Source organism: Montipora capricornis, chromosome 2 (assembly GCF_036669925.1).
Source record: "Montipora capricornis isolate CH-2021 chromosome 2, ASM3666992v2, whole genome shotgun sequence".
NCBI lineage: Eukaryota > Metazoa > Cnidaria > Anthozoa > Scleractinia > Acroporidae > Montipora > Montipora capricornis.
Genome location: NC_090884.1, coordinates 40708434 through 40729126, shown reverse-complemented (window position 1 = coordinate 40729126; position 20693 = coordinate 40708434). Strand labels below are relative to the sequence as shown.

The window sequence follows — 20693 nt, the reverse complement described above, 5'->3', positions numbered from 1 at the left end:
ATAGCCAGCGGTGTAGTCTATTCCAAAATGGCGGCAACTTAATTGCGAGTTGGCGAATCTCCGCTTTTGTTTTTATTTTTATTTTTGATCAAAGCAACATGGATTTTTCCAAGTTCTCTGATGATAACTTTGATGTGAAGGATTGGGTCAATTCAGCATTGAGAATCCGCGACGATCGGACGCCTGTTGACGTAAGTTTTTTTTTGCAAAAAATATTGCAACGTGTAAAGCTAAGGTGGGTACGGATCGAAATATATTTAAATGGTCCATATTTCCATACCAACTCTGGAAGTCAATTTCCACCAAAAAAAAATTGATCTTAAACCTGCCTTTGGCTTGAAAGAATTTGAGATATTTACAGTCGTTCTAACTAAATTAAGGAGGAAATATTCCTCCAATTCTTGGATCTTATTGGATGTACAGTCTTTGAGTTAACAATGTACAGCTGTATGTAATGTACTTTCTTAAAACCAATTAGTATTTTTTAAAGATATATATTTATAGCATGACAGCTAAATATTTGTATATTTTTCTTTCCTTTGAAGGCTCATGCATCAAATTTAGTCATGAAGCTACAGCTATTTATCCAGGTCAGGATATCATTTTTGCTAGTGATTCAATTTTGTCAAGCACGTTTTTGAGAATCAAACAAGTTATACTAAATGAAACTTAGAAAGATCATCGCAGTTAAATAAGCAACTTGAAAAATCCAGGCTTGAACACAGGGCTCGAAATAAACAAAAAAGCCAGTCGCAATTTTGCGACAAGGTAGGAATATTTAGTCACAATTTTGCAAATTTTAGTCACAAAATCGTTGCATTGCATTGTGTTCTCAGCAGTTTAGCAAAACAAAATATCAGCCCACAATAGTTGAATGTGTGTATTAAAAGAAACCGCTGAAAATGGCGAATGATCGAAAGAATAGACCTCTTTACAGTTGTGTACTTACTTACCTGCCCTTTAAATGAAAGTGAGGCTGGTGTTGACCTTGTTATGTTACAGACCTCCCTCCTTTTCTTATGTTAATGATGTTGTTGTCATGCTAATTAGTAATAATTTACATAAGAAAAGCAGGGAGGTTTCTATCAAAACAAGGTAAACTCCAGCCTCAGTTTCATTCATAGGCCAGATAACTAAGCACACAACTGTAAAATGGACTATTGAGTTGTGCACGTAAACATTGCAGCTAAATTATGCTATCTTCAGATTGAAAGAAAATTCATGGTGAGACACAACATAATTTTGTCATGTCTTTAATTATTTTAGCAAAAGGAGCAGCAAAGTGGCAACTGCTAATCCTTTTGTTTCGAAAGAGCAGAGTTGAAAACAAGTCGCAAATTTGCAACTTCGCCGGATATTTGAGTCTCAAAGGGAAAAAATGCAGTTGCAAATGCGACTGTATTGGTTGCAATTTTGAGCCCTGGAGCAGGATTTTAACTCATGACCTTGTGACTGTGCAGCATTTGCTCAGTAATAGCTGACCTATCAAGCCAGCTGGGAGCTAGTCAGTTATAATCAATGCAAGTTCAAGTTATATCTGGACAGTAAGCAGATAGAGCAAGTTACAATCTAATGTCGTAAAACCAAAACCAAAACCAATCAATTTGGCCAGTCAAAAAGGATGGAGACAATCCAGTAAACCAATCAAACCTTGAAGTAAGTACATGTAGCTGACACAAAGCACGCAAAAATGTGCACGCACAAAGCCACGATTGGTTTTGGGTTCACTTCTGATTGGTTGAAAAAATGGCGCAAGAACTTTGAACCAATCAAAGAATGAAGTGATGCAAAACCAAAACATTCAACACTTGATTGAAAACTGCTCCATGTCCAGAAATGCCTCTAATTAGATTCATGTGGATTTCATCAAGTGTCACAAAGTTTCCCCTTGCTCTTCTCCTTAATAAGCATATTCGAAGTTTTAAAAAAACGTGTGTGTAGCTGGGAAACAGTCAAGCATATATTAAATACTAAGGATTTTGAATGCAAATTTCCGCAAACAATTTTCATAACAAAAGATGCTTGTTTTTATCCCGTTGCGTGCATGTGTCTTTTTTTAGCTTTGAACTGGCTTATTTCAACATCACTTGTGTCTCAGAATACAGACAATATTAACATCACAAAGTGCCTCCCAAATGCTGCTCCCCAATTTGGGGATAAACAGCTGCCTTTACCCTGACATAAAAATAATGCTAACATTTACCCTCACCTTATTGTTTGAAATAGGTATCAAAGGCTTGGACTAAAAATGGGACATTTCTTGTTGCATGTCAAAATAAGAATAATTTATTATTATTGGGCGTGCATCTATTAATCAGGTGCATTTCTGGACGCACTGATGTATGCATTCCGCAGTTCAAATACATATGAAATTTCACCTATTCAAAAATCATTTCATTCACCTCTCACTGGATATAACTGGAACTCAAAACTAACCAACTCTTATCTGGCTTGATAGCTCAGTTGGTAGAGCAAGTACTGCACAATTGCACAGTGTTGGGTTCAAAACTTGTTGAAGCCAGATTTTTTCTTACTTGCTTGCAACTGCTGAAGTTGCTTATCTAAACTGTGATGATCCTCAATTCTTACCTTCATTTTATGTTCATTCTGTAGTTTAAAAATTTAAAAGTTACAAGTCTAACAGATATCATCTGATAAGAAAAAAAATTGATTTAATCATTCAGGGCTTGCTTTCTGTAAATTATTTAAAACTAATAGTCATTTTCAAGTGCATTTTTACTAAGAATTCTCAATATAAGTGAGCATTATTTCAATTTTAGGAAGTCAACAATGCTTTAGAGGAAACTAGTACACAATCAGTGAATAATATTCCAAGGTATGATTTAAAATGGTGAACAACTTGTATTTATTAACAAATTCTTTGTAACTGAACAGGATTAGTAAATCTTTAGTGCAAAAAGAATGCACAATGTTTTCACCCAAACTAACACTGCCATATCGTTTTCACCCCTCAGCACTAAAATGATTTAAGCAATGTGGGCCATGGTACAAGGGATTTTCAAAATCATCCTAAGCTTTTTGTTTTAAAAGCCTGCATTTTGACCTGAAGCATTATTTCAGCCTCGCCTTTTAGTTTTAGTTTGTCTTCAAAGTTGTTGTTTTTGCTCGTGCATGTTATGAGGACATTTTTATCAAAGCAGTGCATATTGGCAAATTAATTGACTACAGTCAACTTTCACTCATCAAACAAGATTTGGTAAAAGGTGAAATTCTGTGATCTGCAAGTCTGAGAGATTTCTTGATAATTTATTTCTGTGGGTGTAGATATAGTACCAGTTATTATTTATAATTTGGATTGCTAAAAATAAGGATATGTCAAATGTTGATTTGGCAAATAACACACTGTTGGCTATGAGATTGTGTCTTTTTAGGGTTCTCCGTGAAATTGAGAACATACGCCATGATGCTTCCCTTTTGAAAGAACAAATGACTCTTGTTAAAGAAGATATAAGAGCGGTAATGATCCTATTTTATCAACTTTTCTGTAAACATTTTGTCAATGTAATACCATGATGTGAATAAGTACATCAATGCCTCTTTGAAATTTCATTTCTTACAGTGTGTATTAAGGATTGTTTTTTACCTGAACCTAGTGAAGAGACAAGTCTTTGATGATTCTCGATCCTGTAACATTGTTTATGGAGTACCCAAAATAGTAATTGTTTTGAATTTCCCTTATATTAAGAGCACTCAGATTTTTTTGGAGGATGGAAGGAATCTCTAGTGTTACTTTTCTCAGGTTGAAGAAACTACAGCACAATCAATGAAGATGTTGATGGAGTTGGATACAGTTAAATCAAGGATGCAGGATGCTTCAAGGGCTCTTCAGGTACTGTACTTTATATTAAACTTTTACTACAGGTCAGCTTTCGACTGGTAAATGGTAATAGTTCCTAAAACTAATTACGTAGGTACAAAAATTTCATTTGCAGGAGGCGGATAACTGGACAGTGTTGTCTTCTGATGTGGACAAAGTTTTTGAATCTGGAGATATCAAGGCTGTAAGTACACCACTCAGCATTTTTTCCTCTGTTTATTTATTGGTTTATTCAGTCATTTGTTATGATTAACCCATTGACTCCTGGTAGTGAGACTCAATAGATTTTCCTCGGTCTAATGCCAGATGATTTTATTTGTTACCTCTGGGCATCCTGTGGTGACTGAGGAGTGGATGGGTTTATAACCTACTGGCTGAGATAAAAACTACTGGCCTGGGTTGCTCGAAGCACGGTCAGTGCTAACCAGCATTAAATACCATGGAAACGTATCGGTTTTGATACCTCTTAAGGACGGTGCCTACTATTGTTATTGTGCATACATTCTGTGCATCTCCAGATACTCGGATTTCCTTTCGCCGATGCTTACCAATACAGGGACATTTTTGCGCGGTTTAAAACTATCCGGAGTAACTAGATCTTAGTAAGTACTCTTGGTATCCAAAAAGAAAATTGGGGGTGACCATGCATTTTTGAGAGACAATTAAGCTTCAAGTTGAGAAAGAACGCCATACATTGCTTTGTATTTTAAAGCTTTTTACAAATATTATTCGTGAATTATCTTTGAAAAATGCCTGGTTACCCCCAATTTTCTTTTTGGATTTCAATAACACTTGTTAAGATCTACATTTTCTGCATAATCACACACCGGGGCAAAAATATCTTTAATTAGTAGGCACCGTCCTTAACCAACGGATAGCGCTAACCAGGCTTCAAGCAACCGGCCCCTGGTAGTTACAAATTATCAGTGTGAGGCAAGTTACCCAATAGTTCATCTGAAGATGTATTGATAGAGAAATCAAAACTTAGGAATTTTTTACTTCTCATTCAAACACCAAATTTATGCCTGGGTGAAATTATAAATTATCCAGGTAATAAGTTTCAAGATGGTTCATTTGATTGCTTCCAATGTAAATTCCACCAACATTTTAAGATTTCTTCAAACATCCCACCCCAGACATCCAAAATAGAAGAGTTATGAAAAGCAATATTTTTCCATACATATAATTTTGTTTACCTTAGCTGTTGAATTTTTACCATCCACTTTTGACGTTGTATGTTTTAAGGAATATTCCATTTGTCAGGTGTCTTAACATCCACTTGTTGAAATCTCTAAATGTTTGTATGTTGGAATATAGCAATTTCTAAGATCCATTCAATGTGCTATAAGGTAATGATGCTGTTTTTTAAAAAATTGCAGATTGCAGCAAAGCTTGAAGGGATGCATCGGAGTTTAGTGAGTACACTAATCTACTCATAAGCCTTCAGTGATAATCAAAGCATTCTCATTCCTTTCTAAATCTTACTTTCAGACTGTTTTACAAGATGTCCCTGATTATGTACAGAGACGTAGACTATTGGAGGGTCTGAAGAATAGGTTGGAAGCTCTTCTGAGTCCTAAGATTGTGGCAGCCTTTAACAATCACTTACTTGGTAAAGTGTTAAGCTCTTAACTGAAAGGCGTTATACATACATGTAGCAATCGTATGCCATGCAGTCCTTTTTGGTTAATTGTTTTACGTGTTTTATGTTTGTTTTGGTAAAAGTTTTACGTGACAACTCCCTATGATCATCACATTTCTTTAGCCCTTTCACTCCCGAGGGGTTCCCCATTGACAAGTAAAATCGTCTGGCGTTTGACAGAGTAAAATATATGTATCTGGACGGTGCATTGCAGTCACATAATGAAGAAAGCAAACCGTCTAGGCTTTACGCCTTAAGGCAACTTAGGCGCTGTGGCGTGTCTGTGCACGATAGTGTCATGGTGTATTGTTCGCTCATACGTTCTATACTAGAATATGCATGTGTTGTGTTTGCTGCGTTGCCGCAATATATATCAAGTCAATCAATTTATACAAAAAGATCAACTCAATTATCTTGTGGCTGAAAATATCTTTCACTGGATCCCTTCAGTAGATCCCATATTACTTGGGAGAGCTTAAAATAATAATGTTATTATTATTATTACTCTTACTAGCTTATTCTGTGGTATTTTTCTGCCTGCAGATGATACCAAGGAATATGTTAAAATATTTACTAACATTGAAAGGTTGGACCAACTTCAGAGTTATTATGTCAGATGCCATAAGGCAAGTATACTGTATGAAGACAGTAAAAACAGACCTGAGGCTATTTTATACTTCAAAGGAATAATTATTGACAATAACAAATTATCATTATCATTTTTGAAAGATGACAAACTAAGATAAGAGGGTTAATTTATGTCTACTATTGGTTAATGAAGCAACATGTGCGCAAGACCGTTTCAGTGAATTTACCCGTTGTTGAGAGATAACTGTGTTTTGGATAACAGGATCCTCTTGTACTAACAGAAAGAGTCTGGAATATCTCATTGAATAGTAATTTGTTTGTCTGAACTTACCACTAAGGTTCAAAATCATATTACAGTATCTTTATTTTTCACGTCACTCGTGTAGTTTGAGTGATTTGAGCAAAATATCCAGATGGCCAATTGTCCTTATGGTAGCTCTGAGTTTTGGAGTTTCTTTTAACATTGATGTTAAGGGAATTAATATTCATCTTATGAAAAGATGTTAAGGGAATCAATATTCATCTCATGAAAAGAGATTCAGCTATAAAATGTTAATTTTAATGTGTTTATACTCTTTCAGTGAATAACTAATAACTTGTTCTTACTAGACCAAACTTCAAAAGACTTGGAATGAGGCTAGATCAGAGGATCCAAACAAGTCGATGCTGGAATGGCTGTCAACATTCTATGATGTCATCCTCTCTACGTGGCACACAGAGGTGAACATGACTTTCCATGAGCAGTCAGTTAAGACTGCATTGTCATTATTTCAAAAGCAAATAAGTTATTTAAAGAACAATGTTCCACATTGAGATAGATGATAATAGTTTTTATCCTAGCTCCAAAAACGTAACTCTTACTGAGATAAAGGGTGGTTTATTTTGTTGTGCACTAATTTTTTATGAAACAGTATTTAACCTATATGCTCTTGAACTGCCTCCCATTGACAAACAAAATCATTTGGCATGACAGACTGTCATGAACTGGACACTCGACAAAAGGTCTCCACACTAATTTCTCGTCTTTATTCTTTATTCCTCTTTAACTTCTTGATCCCGGGATCTTGGAACAACTCTGAACTCTCTAAGCACTCTTACTACAACTACACGGCAGTAACAACTCTCTAAGCACAACTGACAGAGAACAACAACTGCTTCAATATATACAGTATATTAAGTGTTCTAAATATAGCTAATCACATATTATGTTACTTGTGTAACTAAAATAGACATCTCATCATTCTATAATTTTCCATGACTTTCACAAGTAAGCATGTCTCAGAAGTTTTCATGTAATCTAGAATGTTCTGGAAACTGACTCAATATCATCAGTTATAACAGATTTTACTTATCTAGAAGGTTCCAGAAGATATAGATCTAGATTCATCATAAGACCAAACTCTATTAGTATCACCCAACTAGTGGACTAATGCACATCCTGCATTTCAATTGGCTACGCTAGTACTCTGAGGACTATTAGTAATAGTCCCGAGTAGCGAAAAGCATGACGCTTTCTTTTGTTTTATTTCTAAATAAATATTTCGTCAACTTGCATTTGGTAACTTTATTATTCCCTGTTCTGTCCGACTAGTTGGGTGATACTAAAACAATAATATTAGACCCTTCGCCCTCAAGGTCTCATGGGCTATTGACCCGTAGCCCTTGCGGGCTATGGGTCTAATTGTTGATTAAGTCTCACACCCAGGAGTCAGTGGGTTAATGGGGAAATAGTTTTCAAGTGGATGTGGAGGTTGTTAACCCACTGACTCTTGAAGTGCCCCTCATTGACGGGTGAAAATCGTCTGGCGTTAGACGGAGTAAAATCTATCAAGTCTCACTCTTAGGAGTTAATGAGTTAATAAACAAATGTTAAAATGTGTTTTTCCATTGAAAATACATGTAGGTGTTGAAATCTGCTACTAACTGATTTAAACAAAAAGGACTTTTATGTATTTGATGAGCATCAGTACGGTAGCTTGCTTTGTCATGTGTGTTTTGTTTGGTGTTCTTTTCTTACAGGTGACATGGTGTGGACAGGTTTTCAATGAACCCGGCTCGGTATTGTGTACACTCATCACTCAAACACTTACTCACCTGGACCCATCGCTGTCGTCATGCATCACAGAATTCATCAAGAGTCAACCAAATGTCATAGAAAAGTTAATTGAGCTAAGACGGGTAAGGGCCTTTAAGAGTTGCCAAAGAAAGATCTGAGCATTGCCACCAAAAATTAATCCCTATTTGCTAAGTTTGTTGCCTACTTTCCCTATAGTATTCTTGGTTTTTTTATTCTATTATTTGGCAAACATGACCTTGTACTCATTTTACTGTTCATACCCTTGATTGATCTCTTGATGTCTTGCTCTTAATAATTAGCTGGGTACTAAATTGTATTTCCTTTATAAAATGGTATTTTTACAGCAATGTTAGGCAAGCAAGGTTTACAAAATTTAAAAAATGTAACTTGACAATCTTCTCTGCACAGGTGACATTGCGGTTTGCTCATGGTTTAGAAAAGGCAATTTCACAACAACAAGGTACTGGGTTTCTTATCGTTGAGCTCCTTAATTTAGTAATGTGAATGTAATTTCATACCTTATTATTACATAACTGTTATTCTTACCATTAACAACCCCCTTTATCCCCAGATAAATGTAGCACACTTTCCTTGGAACTGCTTGTTGATGCAGTATTCTCACCATATGTTTCATACATGTTGGATTATCCCACATTACAGCAAACGCTTCTCACAGAGCAATTGCACGCAACACGTCTGGTATGTATCATATTCATTGAGCAAGGTCATCACAACTTTAAAGTGCAAGGCTACATTGAAGATGTGTTTTGTCACCTGTTTCATCTTAAGACTTTGGTACTAATCAAATGGTTCCTTGTTGCTTTTATTGTGTCTTGTAGCATGGAGGTGGGTTTATGGAGACTGCTGGGCTCATGGCTGAATCTGTTGAGAAAATATTTCGTCTTTCAGAACAGGTACACAGCAGAGTTTTTGTAATATCATTAATTTTATTATTTGTCCATGATGGCTTCTACTTCTGAATCGTAAGGTTGGTCTCACTGTTCCATTTATTATCGGACTCCTTTCAAATGGAGGTGTTACTAAAAACAACAGGCTACCAGCAGTCAGTTAAAGAAAAGGATATAGGATTTTTTGAAGATCTTTGATAATCCTTCTAAAAACGGTGTCAGGCTCCTTAAAACTTCTTGCTCAAGATTGTCATTGGGATCCAAACAGATCTATGTGGTGTATATCTTTGTGCTACATGGTCAATGTTTAAAAACTTACCCATACTTTGTACTTGTATGTGTTCATTGCTGTGAAATGACCAAACCCATTACTTACCCCAAGGAGTGAAGGGGGCAGGTACAATGAGGTGAAAGCACTGTCAGGGTTGCAAGAAAGCTACTACGCACGCAATCATAAGAAGACTCTTCCAGGAGACATTTACCGGTAATTTCACACCTGAGCCACCTTTACATGAGCAAGCGCTGACTATCATTATCTTAATTTTATTCTTGCCACAGTGATGTTTATTTAGCCACGTAACAAATGCCTTTCCTTTCTCTAGGCTGTTGACTATTGTATCAACCTAACTGATGGTTATGCAGCTTGTGGGCTCTGTCATGTCCTGGAGGTGTGGTGCATCAAATTACATTTTGTACAGGCTTTGCACGCCCTCTTTCTAGAAAATAATATCATGATTACATAACGCTGGTGTCTCTGACAGCTAAACTGACTCCCTGTCAATCAGCTTTTGTCTTTTGGACACTGTGACATGACACATACGTGTGTAAATAATGTTGCACCAGAGTACCTTAATGAAATTCAGGAAACGTAATGAACTGAGGAAGCGGGTGACTATACAAGACTGGCATACTTGCATGGAAATTGCTTTGATCAGGTCAGCAGTCGGGTGACGCAATTTTCTATGATGGACAGTAAAACACGTGCAACATTGTACACTGCAAGATGAAAGCAAGTACATCGCTAAAAGCTTTTAAGAAAATTTTGACAAAGAAGCTTGAACAATGCTATATTTAATCATTTTCCGTAATCTTAGCTTGAAGTAGTATTAGTGTATTTAGTATAGGAGGTTTTGATGTGACATCATCGCTGCCATGTTGGTGGCGAAAACAAAAGATCTCTCATTAGCTTCTTTTGTTCGTCCACCACAAGTCGTACATTTCTCTATTTTTACTGGTGTCCCTTGAGGTTGGTTGAAAACGTCCTACAGGCATTTCGAAGTTTTTACTTTGTAAAAGTTGACTTAGAGACGCCTTGTGAACGTTTACTATTAAAGTATGTATACTCAATAAATATTAAAAGATTTCCTAAATTTTAGGGGGAACTGTTGATCTTGAGATCAACTTGAGCATCCATATTACGTTTTGCTCGATAGTTCTGTTCTCATAAACTAAAAAAAAATCATAATAGGCCACAAGCTAATCAAGCTTAGTGTGAGGAAAGCCAACAAAAATATAAGAATTTGTATGGGAATCCCGATAAACGACCTGAGAAGAGGGTGTTTTGAAAACAAAGACCCCTTAGATTCGAAAATGGAGGCAGTGTGGTCCAGTGGTTAGAGCGCTGGGTTTGCATGCGGCTGCTCCGGGTTCAAATCCCGTTCTAACCTCTGGCTTGGATTTGTTTCTGGTTGTCCCAGATTCAACTCTACCACGCTTTGTAAATAGCCAAATGGTTGCCTCCCGCCAGTTGGGGTTCTTAGTAATGTTTCTGTTAAGTTTGAATTATTACTTTCACCTTGTTAACAGTGGAGTGCCTGTAAACTAGCTTGATAGCTAAGTGTACTTCCACTTTAAATTATATATATATATATATATATATTTTTTTTTTTTTTGTAACCCAAAACCCTCAATTTGGCTAACCCTAGGCCTAAAACCAACTTAAGGCCAAGTTAGGCCTAGGGTTAACGAAATTGAGAGTTTTGGGTTACTTTCTTCGTTTTGGAGTCTCGGGGTCTTACAGGTCTTTGTTTTCAAGACACCCCTGAGAAGATAATGGTTGTCAACGGTTAACAACCCAGGAACTGATATTGGCTCAATTCGCGTCGAATCCGGAAAAAAAAAACCACGCAGGAAGGAAGCGACCCACAATGTCAATAAGATTAATTGAGAAATTTTCTGTAAATTTTCTTCTCATGTCGTTTATCGGCACTCCCATACAAATCCTTTTGTTGGCTTTTCCTCACTTTGAGCTTGGGGCGCCTGTACAAATTTCCCTTTCGTAAACGGTCGTTTGCCATTTGAAACGGTCGATGCCATTTACAGCGGTCGACTACACATTTCACTTCAAAGAAAATTAAAAGAAACAAACTAAGAAAAAAATATTAACATAAATTAAGACAAAAAAGGAAAAAAAAAACATTTATAAAAGAAAAACTGGAAGAAAGAAAGAGTCCAAAAATTTCAAGACTCGAACTCGGGTTTTTAGCCCTCACCATAAACAGAACCCTAACTCATATGACCAGCGAGATACAACTCCCAGGAACCGCAACCTTTTGAGTTCTTAGACCTAATGAGTGTAATTCAGAACTAAAAAATGGCATCGACCGTTTCAAATGGCAACGACCGTTTACGAAAGGGAAATAGGCGGCGCCTGTAATCAGGCCACAATCTGTTAGCAGTCTTCTATCATTGTTTCTAATTGTATTTTTTTGTGATGTATAGGAATTCTTCGGTGCCTATGCTGGACGGATGGATGAGTGTGTTACAATTTTACGAAAAGAATGCTCCTTGGATGCGGATTTTAATATGCATACAATACCTTCAGAAGGAATCAGTGAGGACTGGACAATGTTCCAAAATGCTTTTCGTCTTATTCAGATGTGCGGTAAAGAGACTTTTACCTTGTTCACACCAACTAAATTAGTTTAATTATACCGAGATTTTCCTAACCTTGGGCCCGCGTCGCATTAGTGACGATTTTGCAAAAGGGACTAAAATCTGTCAACACGCCTTTTTTTCTAGCGACCCCTCATTTGCGCTTTTCAAAAATTTTCAAAATCGTAAAAAAACATCAGATACGCCGGTGTGCTTGGCTGGGGCTGACCAAATTTTTCCAAATTTCGAAAAACAAAGGTGCCCGCCGTTAAAGGTGACTGAAGACAATAGACCATATTCGTATTCTCAGTATTGGACTGGAACTACAATGTAGCTTGCAATAGAGGCTAATGCGAGGGAGTCTTTTCAAATGCAAATACTTTTTAGTATATTCCCCCGCATTAGCCTCCATTGCAAGCTAGTTCCAGTCCAATACTGAGAATACGAATACGGTCTATTGTTTGCCGCTAGAATTTCACCTGTGTGATTGACGTGTACATTTTAACCTAATCGAAATACGACCGTAACTTTTATTTAGCAATGTGATTTCTGGTCTTACAATTTAATTTTTTCGGCCCTTTTAAAGTCAGCCAAATTAAAAATTGGTCTGTAATGCGACCCGGCCCTTGTTTAAATTCATGAAAAGTTCACACCGAACGTGTTAAAATTCGCGCTTTCTTCTGGACAAACGGGAAATGTTTGGCGTTTAAACATCAAACATTGTTTGGTGACCAAACATGCTGATGTTGAAGTGACTGGCCAAACGGTTAAACCTTGTGTGATCTAACTCAGCAACCTTTTTTACGAGAACGGACTTAACTGATTAGAGTGTAATGTGAAGTGCTAAGTTTCCACCCCCATACGACCCATGTGAGCGTTAGCCCTACTAATGGAAATGGGCCCACACAAGGACAGAGAAAAACTCTGACCAGGGTGGGAAGTGAACCCACGACCTTCAGGTTAGATCACCGCTGCTCTACCGACTGAGCAGGCCGTGGGAACTGAGTCACTTAAAGTCACGGCAATGAACATGTACAGGTACAAGGAAGGATTACGTTTTTTTGCAAACGTTGGCCGTGTAGCACTTATATTTGAACAGACTTAACTGATTAGAGTGTAATGTGAAGTGGTAAGTTTCCACCCCCATATGAACCATGTGAGCGTTAGCCCTACTGATGGAAATGGGCCCACACAACGTTTGCAAAAATAAAAAACCCTTCCTTGAACCTTTTTTACGACATTGTTTCATTGACTTTTGGCAAAACGAAACATTTCAGGCAGCCTCTAACCGTTTGCCGTAAAGTTGATTTCAGAATGGGAAACTCTCACCCAACAGATCAATTAGGCAATTGATCCTTAGATACGTGCAGCTCCATTTATTGACCTTTATTTTTCGCTAGGTGATTTGCTTTTGAAGATGGAAAATTTGGATCAGAGTTTGCTTGCGGCGATATTTATGTCTGAAGAAGATCCACGAAGTCAGACGCCACAGAAAATCCAAGAGAAGCCACCTTCTCAAGTGAGGCCTTTTCATTGGTTCAATTACTTGCAAAAGGAAAGGCCAGCTGAGCTCAGTGCTTTGAATGAATTAAAGCAAAAACTTCAGTCAGGCAAGTTTCTCTCAATATAATCAGAAGCTTGAAGCGTTTCACTCAGGTTCAGAGCTGGGGTTTTTTGAGTTAAAAAATTTTCTTTTTAGGATGTAACGTAGCTCATGCATTTTCCCGCGTGTGCAGCTTCGATATCATTTTTGTCCATATTTGGGCATGAAATTGGAGTCCTAAAATACCCAGCTTTGTTCCAAGAAAAAGAGTTGAGCTGATATAATCCTATAAACAGTTTTTAGTACATTTAATGAGACTGAACTAAGTTTGGGTTGGTACGGTGTATACCAAACAAAATGAAATTTAATCAGTAAACTTGAGGAAGATCAAAACATAAAGTGACCTTTGACGAGGTGGTGGTTATGGAGCGGATGATGTAGATGAGGATGATAGTTAGTAATAAGGATTTTAATGATATAATAAGAAATCGGAACCGCAGAAAATTAAGCTTTTGTAGGTGAGAGCACTCGCTTCTCGCTTCCCACCAATGTGGCCTGGGTTCGATTCCCAGTGTCGACGTCATGCATATGTGGGTTGAGTTTGTTGGTTCTCTACTCTGCCCTGAGAGGTTTTTCTCCGGATACTCTGGTTTTCCTCTCTCCTCAAAAAACAAAATTAGATTTGCGTTGATTTGTTTATTTCAGTTAACAGTGTCCCCAATTAGTGCTCCAGCACTTGAAGACTAGACACCTAAATAATAAAGTTTCTTTCCTTTCCTTTGTTTGATGATGATGACGATGATGATGATAATAATAATTAAAGCCAGAAATGGATCATATCACAAAACGTTGAAATAGTTAAGAACTTTTATACCTATAAGAGATAGAAAGAACGGGGCAGAACGTTGAAAGGAATAATCTAATTGAACATTCATATTTGTAAATTATATAGCATAGCCTAGGACTAGTCTCGTTATGCTATTGATCATGTAAAACTGCGATATCAAAAAGTGTCAATAATAACAACAACAACAATAATAATAATAATATTATTAATATTATTATTAATATTAACAATAATGACTTGTAGCGAGGCTAACGTATTCACTGGTTGCCCAGTAGTTTTCAATATGGCCCTCAATCCGATGGAATTGGAATTTAGAAATGTTGGTTTTTGAGGTGAGGGGAAATGTGGAGAACCCGGAGAAAAACCTCTTGGAACAGAGTAAAGAATTAACATCAAATTTTACCCACATATGGCCACGAGTCCGGAATCGAACCCGAACCACATTGGTGGGAGGCGAGGGCAATCACCACTACACCATCCCCGCTCTCACGACGTAGTCATCAAGTGCAGCAGTCGGTCGGTCACGCCATAACTCGGTCCGTCTGTCCGTTGGTGATTTCAATTTGGTTAGTCTTACTTCCTTTAAATATGGCCGGAAATCCTTCAAAGAACCCAAGTGATTCTTACATTCAATATTTACAATAACCAAACTTAAAAAACTCCTGAGGCGCAGGTTTCGTTTTTTTTTTTTTTTTCACAAACATGAAGTATTTTGCTACGTATAATTGTTGTTTTGCTTTTAATCTTTCGTTATCAGCTGGTGAATCCGCGGTAGTTCTGCCAGGTGTGGCTGATCAGCTCCAAGCTTTGAACGAAAGAGTTCATACTTTGGCATTTGACATCGTCTTCATCCAAATACGTCAACAGCTTTCCCAGACTCCAAAGCTACAGGTGCTTCACTCATTTGTCGGTTCGTTAAGCCTTTGGGCTTTCTTCCCTATACCCAGATATCACATTGGACCTGAAAATTCTTGCAATCAGGTCTGAATGTAAAACGGAAAGGAGAGCAACTCAGACGTGTCTTTTCTCATTAGTTTAATTCAATACAAATTCCTTATCAATTTTCTCATATTTTCAATTCTCGACCTCCGAAAGCCATGAGGCCTCAGTAAACGGCTCATTTTTCTAAGCCTTGGTCTCGAGGGTGAGGTATCTGCAGGCCAGTCGATAACACGTTTTTCGCGAATGCCTCAAAAGGCCGTTCTTCGCAAACTTCAACTTTTATTTAACTGATGTCGCTCGTCTTCAACCCGCTTTCTTCTCACACAGCTCAACTATCTTACAACTAACAGAACTTTTGCAAAAATCCTAGCACAATGAATCATTTTTAGAACAAGACGCCGACCGGAAAAGGCGGCATAAACATACTTTTACCGATGCATGAACACCTAATCAACTTGTCAGTCGGTTCTGACGATAAACCAATTTAATTTCCGATTTAAATGCAATTTAAGGAATCACAAATTGTTAAAGAAAACTACCGTCACACAATCACACAACTCAACTTTCACAACACGTTTTCCTTTCATTGTGTTTTTTCAGGTCTGGTCAGCAAAGTCTCCCGAGTCTGGAGCAGCTTTGAGTGATGAACTTCCCACATTCAGTCTGTCACCGCTCGGATACATTACACATGTAAGTAACTATTATTCAGTGTTCGATTCAAATTTCACTCCATCGCACTCAGCACAAATTAAGGACTTTGCATTGCAATAATACAAAACATACTTAATTGACCAGTCAATTAAGGGGCTTTTTAGGGCCAATGAAAAGGGGAAAAGGAAAGGGGGGGGGGGGCAGCTGGGATGGCGCAGTGGTGAGAGCACTGCCCCTCCCCTCCCCCCCTAATGTGGCCCAGGTTCGACTCCCGATCCCGGTGTCATATGTGGGTTGAGTTTGTTGTCGGTTCTCTCCCTACTCCGGGAGGTTTTTCTCCGGGTATTCCGATTTTTCCCTCTCCAGAAAAACCAACACTGCCAAATTCCAATGTTCACATGTTAAACGAGCTCCTGAGCGCTCTTAAGGTGTTCGGTGGGTAAACAAGTTACGAATCACAATGAAACACAGTCACGTCAGAACAGAACATTCAACAAAAACTGTTAAGAATCCCAACTGGCCGGAGGCAAGTGCAGGAGAGAAGTTGGAACAGGTACAACCAGGAACAAATTCAACCAGTGGTCAGAACGTGTCTTTAACCCGGGATCCCCGGATCTCAAGGCAAGTGCCTTAACCACTAGGCCCAACTGCCTCCATCACTTAACGACGTTGTCGTAGACGAGAACGCCACAAAGCAACAATATCATTGGTTAAAAGAGGAAAAATCATAATGCGGCAAAGTGCGACACGCTTTCTAGGACATATTCTCGCGATGATCTGCACAACAACCACGTTAAATCATCAAATTTGAAATTTTGACCGCAACGTGAGCATAGAAATGTGAACCTTTCATTGCCTATTTTTGCTCTGAGACCGATCGTACCAATTTACTCTTGGGATACTTCGCTCACATTCAATGTCGTGAACGAAATGGACTAAGCGCGAAAAACTTACGTCGCCGTCGTAGATTTTTAAGTCCCTATTGACCTATAAAATACGAACTTGCGAGATACCAGCTCCTCTTTCATTTGAGCGTGATAATTCAAACGGTCAATCCATCCCCCACGCCGAATTTACGTGATATTCACAATTGCTAATTTGCTCTGATTCATTTAGAAGACTGAAAGCTTGATATGGATGATGGGCAATGGTCATATTTGTTTGAAAAGACAACCCAAGTGTATGGACCATAGTTACTGACTATGGTATGGACAGTGGTCTCGAACCTGGGAATGTTGATTAAATTAACCGGTCACCTAACCACTTGATCACCACACCGCTAGCTGCCCAGGGACGATATTTTAAACACTATTAATTTGATAATGGTGTATTATCACTCGGCAACAGACAGTATCAAACACTCCACTGAAAAGGACGGTTACCAAACTTCACGACAAAACTAAACATTTTAAAATCAAAGCTTAGGCCTAATTACTTTTCACCAATAATATTCTATGAGAGACATAAGTAAATCGTTTTTTTTGAAAGAGCGGTGTCTTGATCTTCAGTGGTGATCGGAATGAAGTGGTTCCTCTAGAGTTGAAACTCCAGGTTCAAATCCTATCCACGGGCATCATTTTTATCTTCCTTATTTTCTCTGCTACGACAAGTCCCTGGGACACAGTGTCCTAATTAACGATTATAGTCAATTCAGAGCAAATTTGAGCTTGTGTATATCAGATAAATTCGAGGTGGAGGACATGCTGAAATGGTAGAGTAAATATACAGCTCAATCGCGTGGTCCTGGATTCGAGTTCCGTTCAAGTCGGGATTTTTTAGGTCTCCGCGATTGCTGAAGTTGCTACATAACTGCGATGATCTTTTTCATAATCGCAGTTCAGATATATGAAGTTTCATAAATTCTCTATTACGCTTCAGGGCCCCGTTTCTCGAAAGTCCCGAAACTTTTCTGGCCTCTTTCGGGTGTCATAATTCGAACGGAGAGAGTTTAAGTCAACAAACTTCACTATCATTTTGCTCTTTGGTTATCTTGAAAACGTGTTAAAGGACCAGCTTATAAACACAAGCGGAAGGCAGTTTCGGGACTTTCGAGAAACGGGTACCAGGATACTGTTTTTACGGAGTGGATTTTAGTCTGGTTTCTCTGCCAAACCAAGTCAGAGATGATCTCCTTCAATTTAGCTTGTTAGCTTCCCTTTGTAGGTGGGGTCTCCACAACGGTTAGCGCAAAGTGTCTCCATAGATCAGACCACAATACCGAGAGCTCCATGCTTGACTCCCACGGGGTTTGAATAGGGGTTGTGATAAGGAGCGTATGGTTGATAGTCCTTATTGGACACTGAAGACTTAAAAGTCTAACCACTTGGAGATGTAATTTATTACAAAGGCTGTATTTTCTCCTCGCTTGTTTAAAGACCCTGGGTGTTGATCTGGCCAGGCTTTGAACCCGCGGCCTCCCGTACTACTTTGGTCCAATGTCCAGCCATCCATATAGAGCAGTGATAGTTTTCAATGGGTTTTAAAGGCAATTTCGCTATTCCATAGCCTCCTCGGCTCAGCGCTGGCTGTATTAATTTTAGTCGCGTTGCGATGTGTGCACATGATTTGCTTGCCTCCGTGTGTGATTTTACGATTTTGACAAATTTTGATTATCAGATTGGTGATTATTTACTGACGCTACCCCAACAACTTGAACCTTACATAACTCAAGAAAATCCTGGCTTGGAGGCCGCAATGAAAGCTGGAAACTTACCCTTCCCAGATCTTCAAGGTATGGATGTAAGAGCCGAAGACATGTGGCCCAATTGTGAGCTACTTTCCTTTTCCGTTGAAGAGCAGGGATGGTGCAGTTCTGAGAGGGGGTAACTCGCCTTTCTCCTACACCAAGACATTTGGGTTGATCTTATGGTATTTTGGCATTCCGCTCTCTTCAAAACCCAAATTGAATTCGGTCTATACCACCCTATGCGGTCTACGCGCGGAGCTTTTCACCTTAGTCCGTTACAAAGTCAAATTCTTTTTCGCCATCTATTGATCTTGACACCCTCAGATGTGTCCAGAGATGCCCCAAATTAGATACACGCGGATTCAATAAGCATCACGAAGACAATGAACATCACAAAGTTTCTCCCAAATGCTGCTCCTCGAGTAAGGATAAACAGCTACATTAACCCTAAGCTTAAAATAACGCTGACCTTTACCCTCACCTTAGACCTTATTCACAAATGGAGGTCAATTTATAATTATTTTGTTCAAGTGCAAATGAGCCTACCAAGCCTCGATACCATACAGGGAATTGAAATGAATTCTTGCTCCAAAATGAGGCTTGGTAGGCTAATTTGCACTTGAATGAAGGGGTAGTTTCTAAAGAAACTGTGTTGCTGCGTCGGTGGGGAAGTAGTATACAAAAATTTGGTTTTATCAACGGAGTTGATAATGTAAATTGGCCACCGTACAGAGATTCTAAAAGCTGACGTTTCGAGCGTTAGCCCTTCGTCAGAGCGAAGGGCTACCGCTCGAAACGTCAGCTTTTAGAATCTCTGTACGGTGGCCAATTTACATTATCAACTCCGTTGATAAAACCGAATAATTTGCACTTGGACGAAAGAATGATAAATGTGACCGCAATTTATGAATAAGGTCTATAGATAGAAAAGGAGTAGACTCTTGCATTTGTGGACATAACTGTGCGCCCTTAATATCTTTATGCTTAATTGCTATCATCATCATCATCATCATCATCATGATCAGGGCTAAATTCACTTCTGGCGGAGGAACCCCTCCCTGGGTTGATCCCACAGGTATCTGTCCTTAGCTAATCTTCACCATGCAAGTCTAGGCTGTCCGGTGAGATCATCTCTCCAACGTGTTTTTGGACGACCCTGTTTTCTGGTCCAATCTCTTGGGGTCCACTCCGTCGTTCTGATAGTCCATAGATTATCTGATAGACGTGCTATGTGACCTGCCCATCTATGCTTTGCCATCCTGATAACGTTGACGATGTCCAAATCCAGTTGTTTTGCTTTCGACCACAAAGGGTAATGCCCAGCATTATGGGTTCCATCTTCCGCTGTGCGACCGCAAGCTTCTCCGTCATAGCGTTGTTTAGTGCCCATGTCTCGCACCCATAAGTCTTTAGTTTTTCATTATTCAGCTTTGCGAACGAAGAATTTTTTATTTTTTTTTTATCTAAGAGAGTGAATTTTTTTATGTTGTTATGTTAAAGCTGCCATTGCTACTTGGATGGTTCTAACTCACTCCCTTTCCAAATATTACATACATAATTTGCCGTAAATATGACCTAGTCTCTTCATTTTAATTTTTTGGTTGTATCATTTCTAATGCTGAGTTGAGTAAAAAGAATAATAATCTGCCTGCTTTATTCGTTTAAGTTTTATTGGTTTTCAAGTTTTAGTAGAGTGTGAGTGATCCCTCACTGTTTGTCTCGCAGATCAAGATGAACACCACCCTGGTTCATATTGGCTTGGATCCATCGCCCGCGGTACCATGCAAGCATACACAGAGAGTATCCTGCGGATACACGTGCTGACCCCTTACTCCACTCAACAGCTATTGGCTGATATAGGTAAGTGGAGGCTAGTACATCATTGGACGTTGAAAGCGCGGGAAATCAAACAACCGCTGCAAAACCGATAGGAAGAAGAATTGGGGCGGAAGAACGCTGCTTTTTGTGGTCAGATACACGGAAATTATAACTTCTCGCTATGTCGTTCTTCTCAGGACATATCCTGTAGCACTTCTTTCTCTCTTGATGGTGCTCATCTGTTATCGCCTATCGCTTCTTCAGGGCAAATTAAATGGC

The 20693-nt window shown here is 38.6% G+C and overlaps 1 protein-coding gene across 1 annotated transcript in view; it reads left to right on the top strand.

Annotated features, from left to right (window-relative positions):
* LOC138021442 (conserved oligomeric Golgi complex subunit 7-like) overlaps nucleotides 1-20693 on the top strand; it is a 21922-nt gene continuing 1229 nt past the window's right edge. Inside the window, exons 1-21 of the mRNA XM_068868324.1 lie at nucleotides 1-191; nucleotides 546-590; nucleotides 2781-2836; nucleotides 3393-3477; nucleotides 3761-3850; nucleotides 3954-4022; nucleotides 5218-5253; nucleotides 5330-5450; nucleotides 6024-6106; nucleotides 6678-6788; nucleotides 8088-8246; nucleotides 8554-8605; nucleotides 8717-8844; nucleotides 8985-9059; nucleotides 9656-9721; nucleotides 11775-11937; nucleotides 13328-13537; nucleotides 15075-15208; nucleotides 15860-15949; nucleotides 18527-18641; nucleotides 20322-20456. Coding sequence (XP_068724425.1) covers nucleotides 99-191; nucleotides 546-590; nucleotides 2781-2836; nucleotides 3393-3477; nucleotides 3761-3850; nucleotides 3954-4022; nucleotides 5218-5253; nucleotides 5330-5450; nucleotides 6024-6106; nucleotides 6678-6788; nucleotides 8088-8246; nucleotides 8554-8605; nucleotides 8717-8844; nucleotides 8985-9059; nucleotides 9656-9721; nucleotides 11775-11937; nucleotides 13328-13537; nucleotides 15075-15208; nucleotides 15860-15949; nucleotides 18527-18641; nucleotides 20322-20456 — 2116 coding nt within the window. The 5' untranslated portion in view covers nucleotides 1-98. The remainder of the gene's footprint in view (nucleotides 192-545; nucleotides 591-2780; nucleotides 2837-3392; nucleotides 3478-3760; nucleotides 3851-3953; nucleotides 4023-5217; nucleotides 5254-5329; nucleotides 5451-6023; nucleotides 6107-6677; nucleotides 6789-8087; nucleotides 8247-8553; nucleotides 8606-8716; nucleotides 8845-8984; nucleotides 9060-9655; nucleotides 9722-11774; nucleotides 11938-13327; nucleotides 13538-15074; nucleotides 15209-15859; nucleotides 15950-18526; nucleotides 18642-20321; nucleotides 20457-20693) is intronic.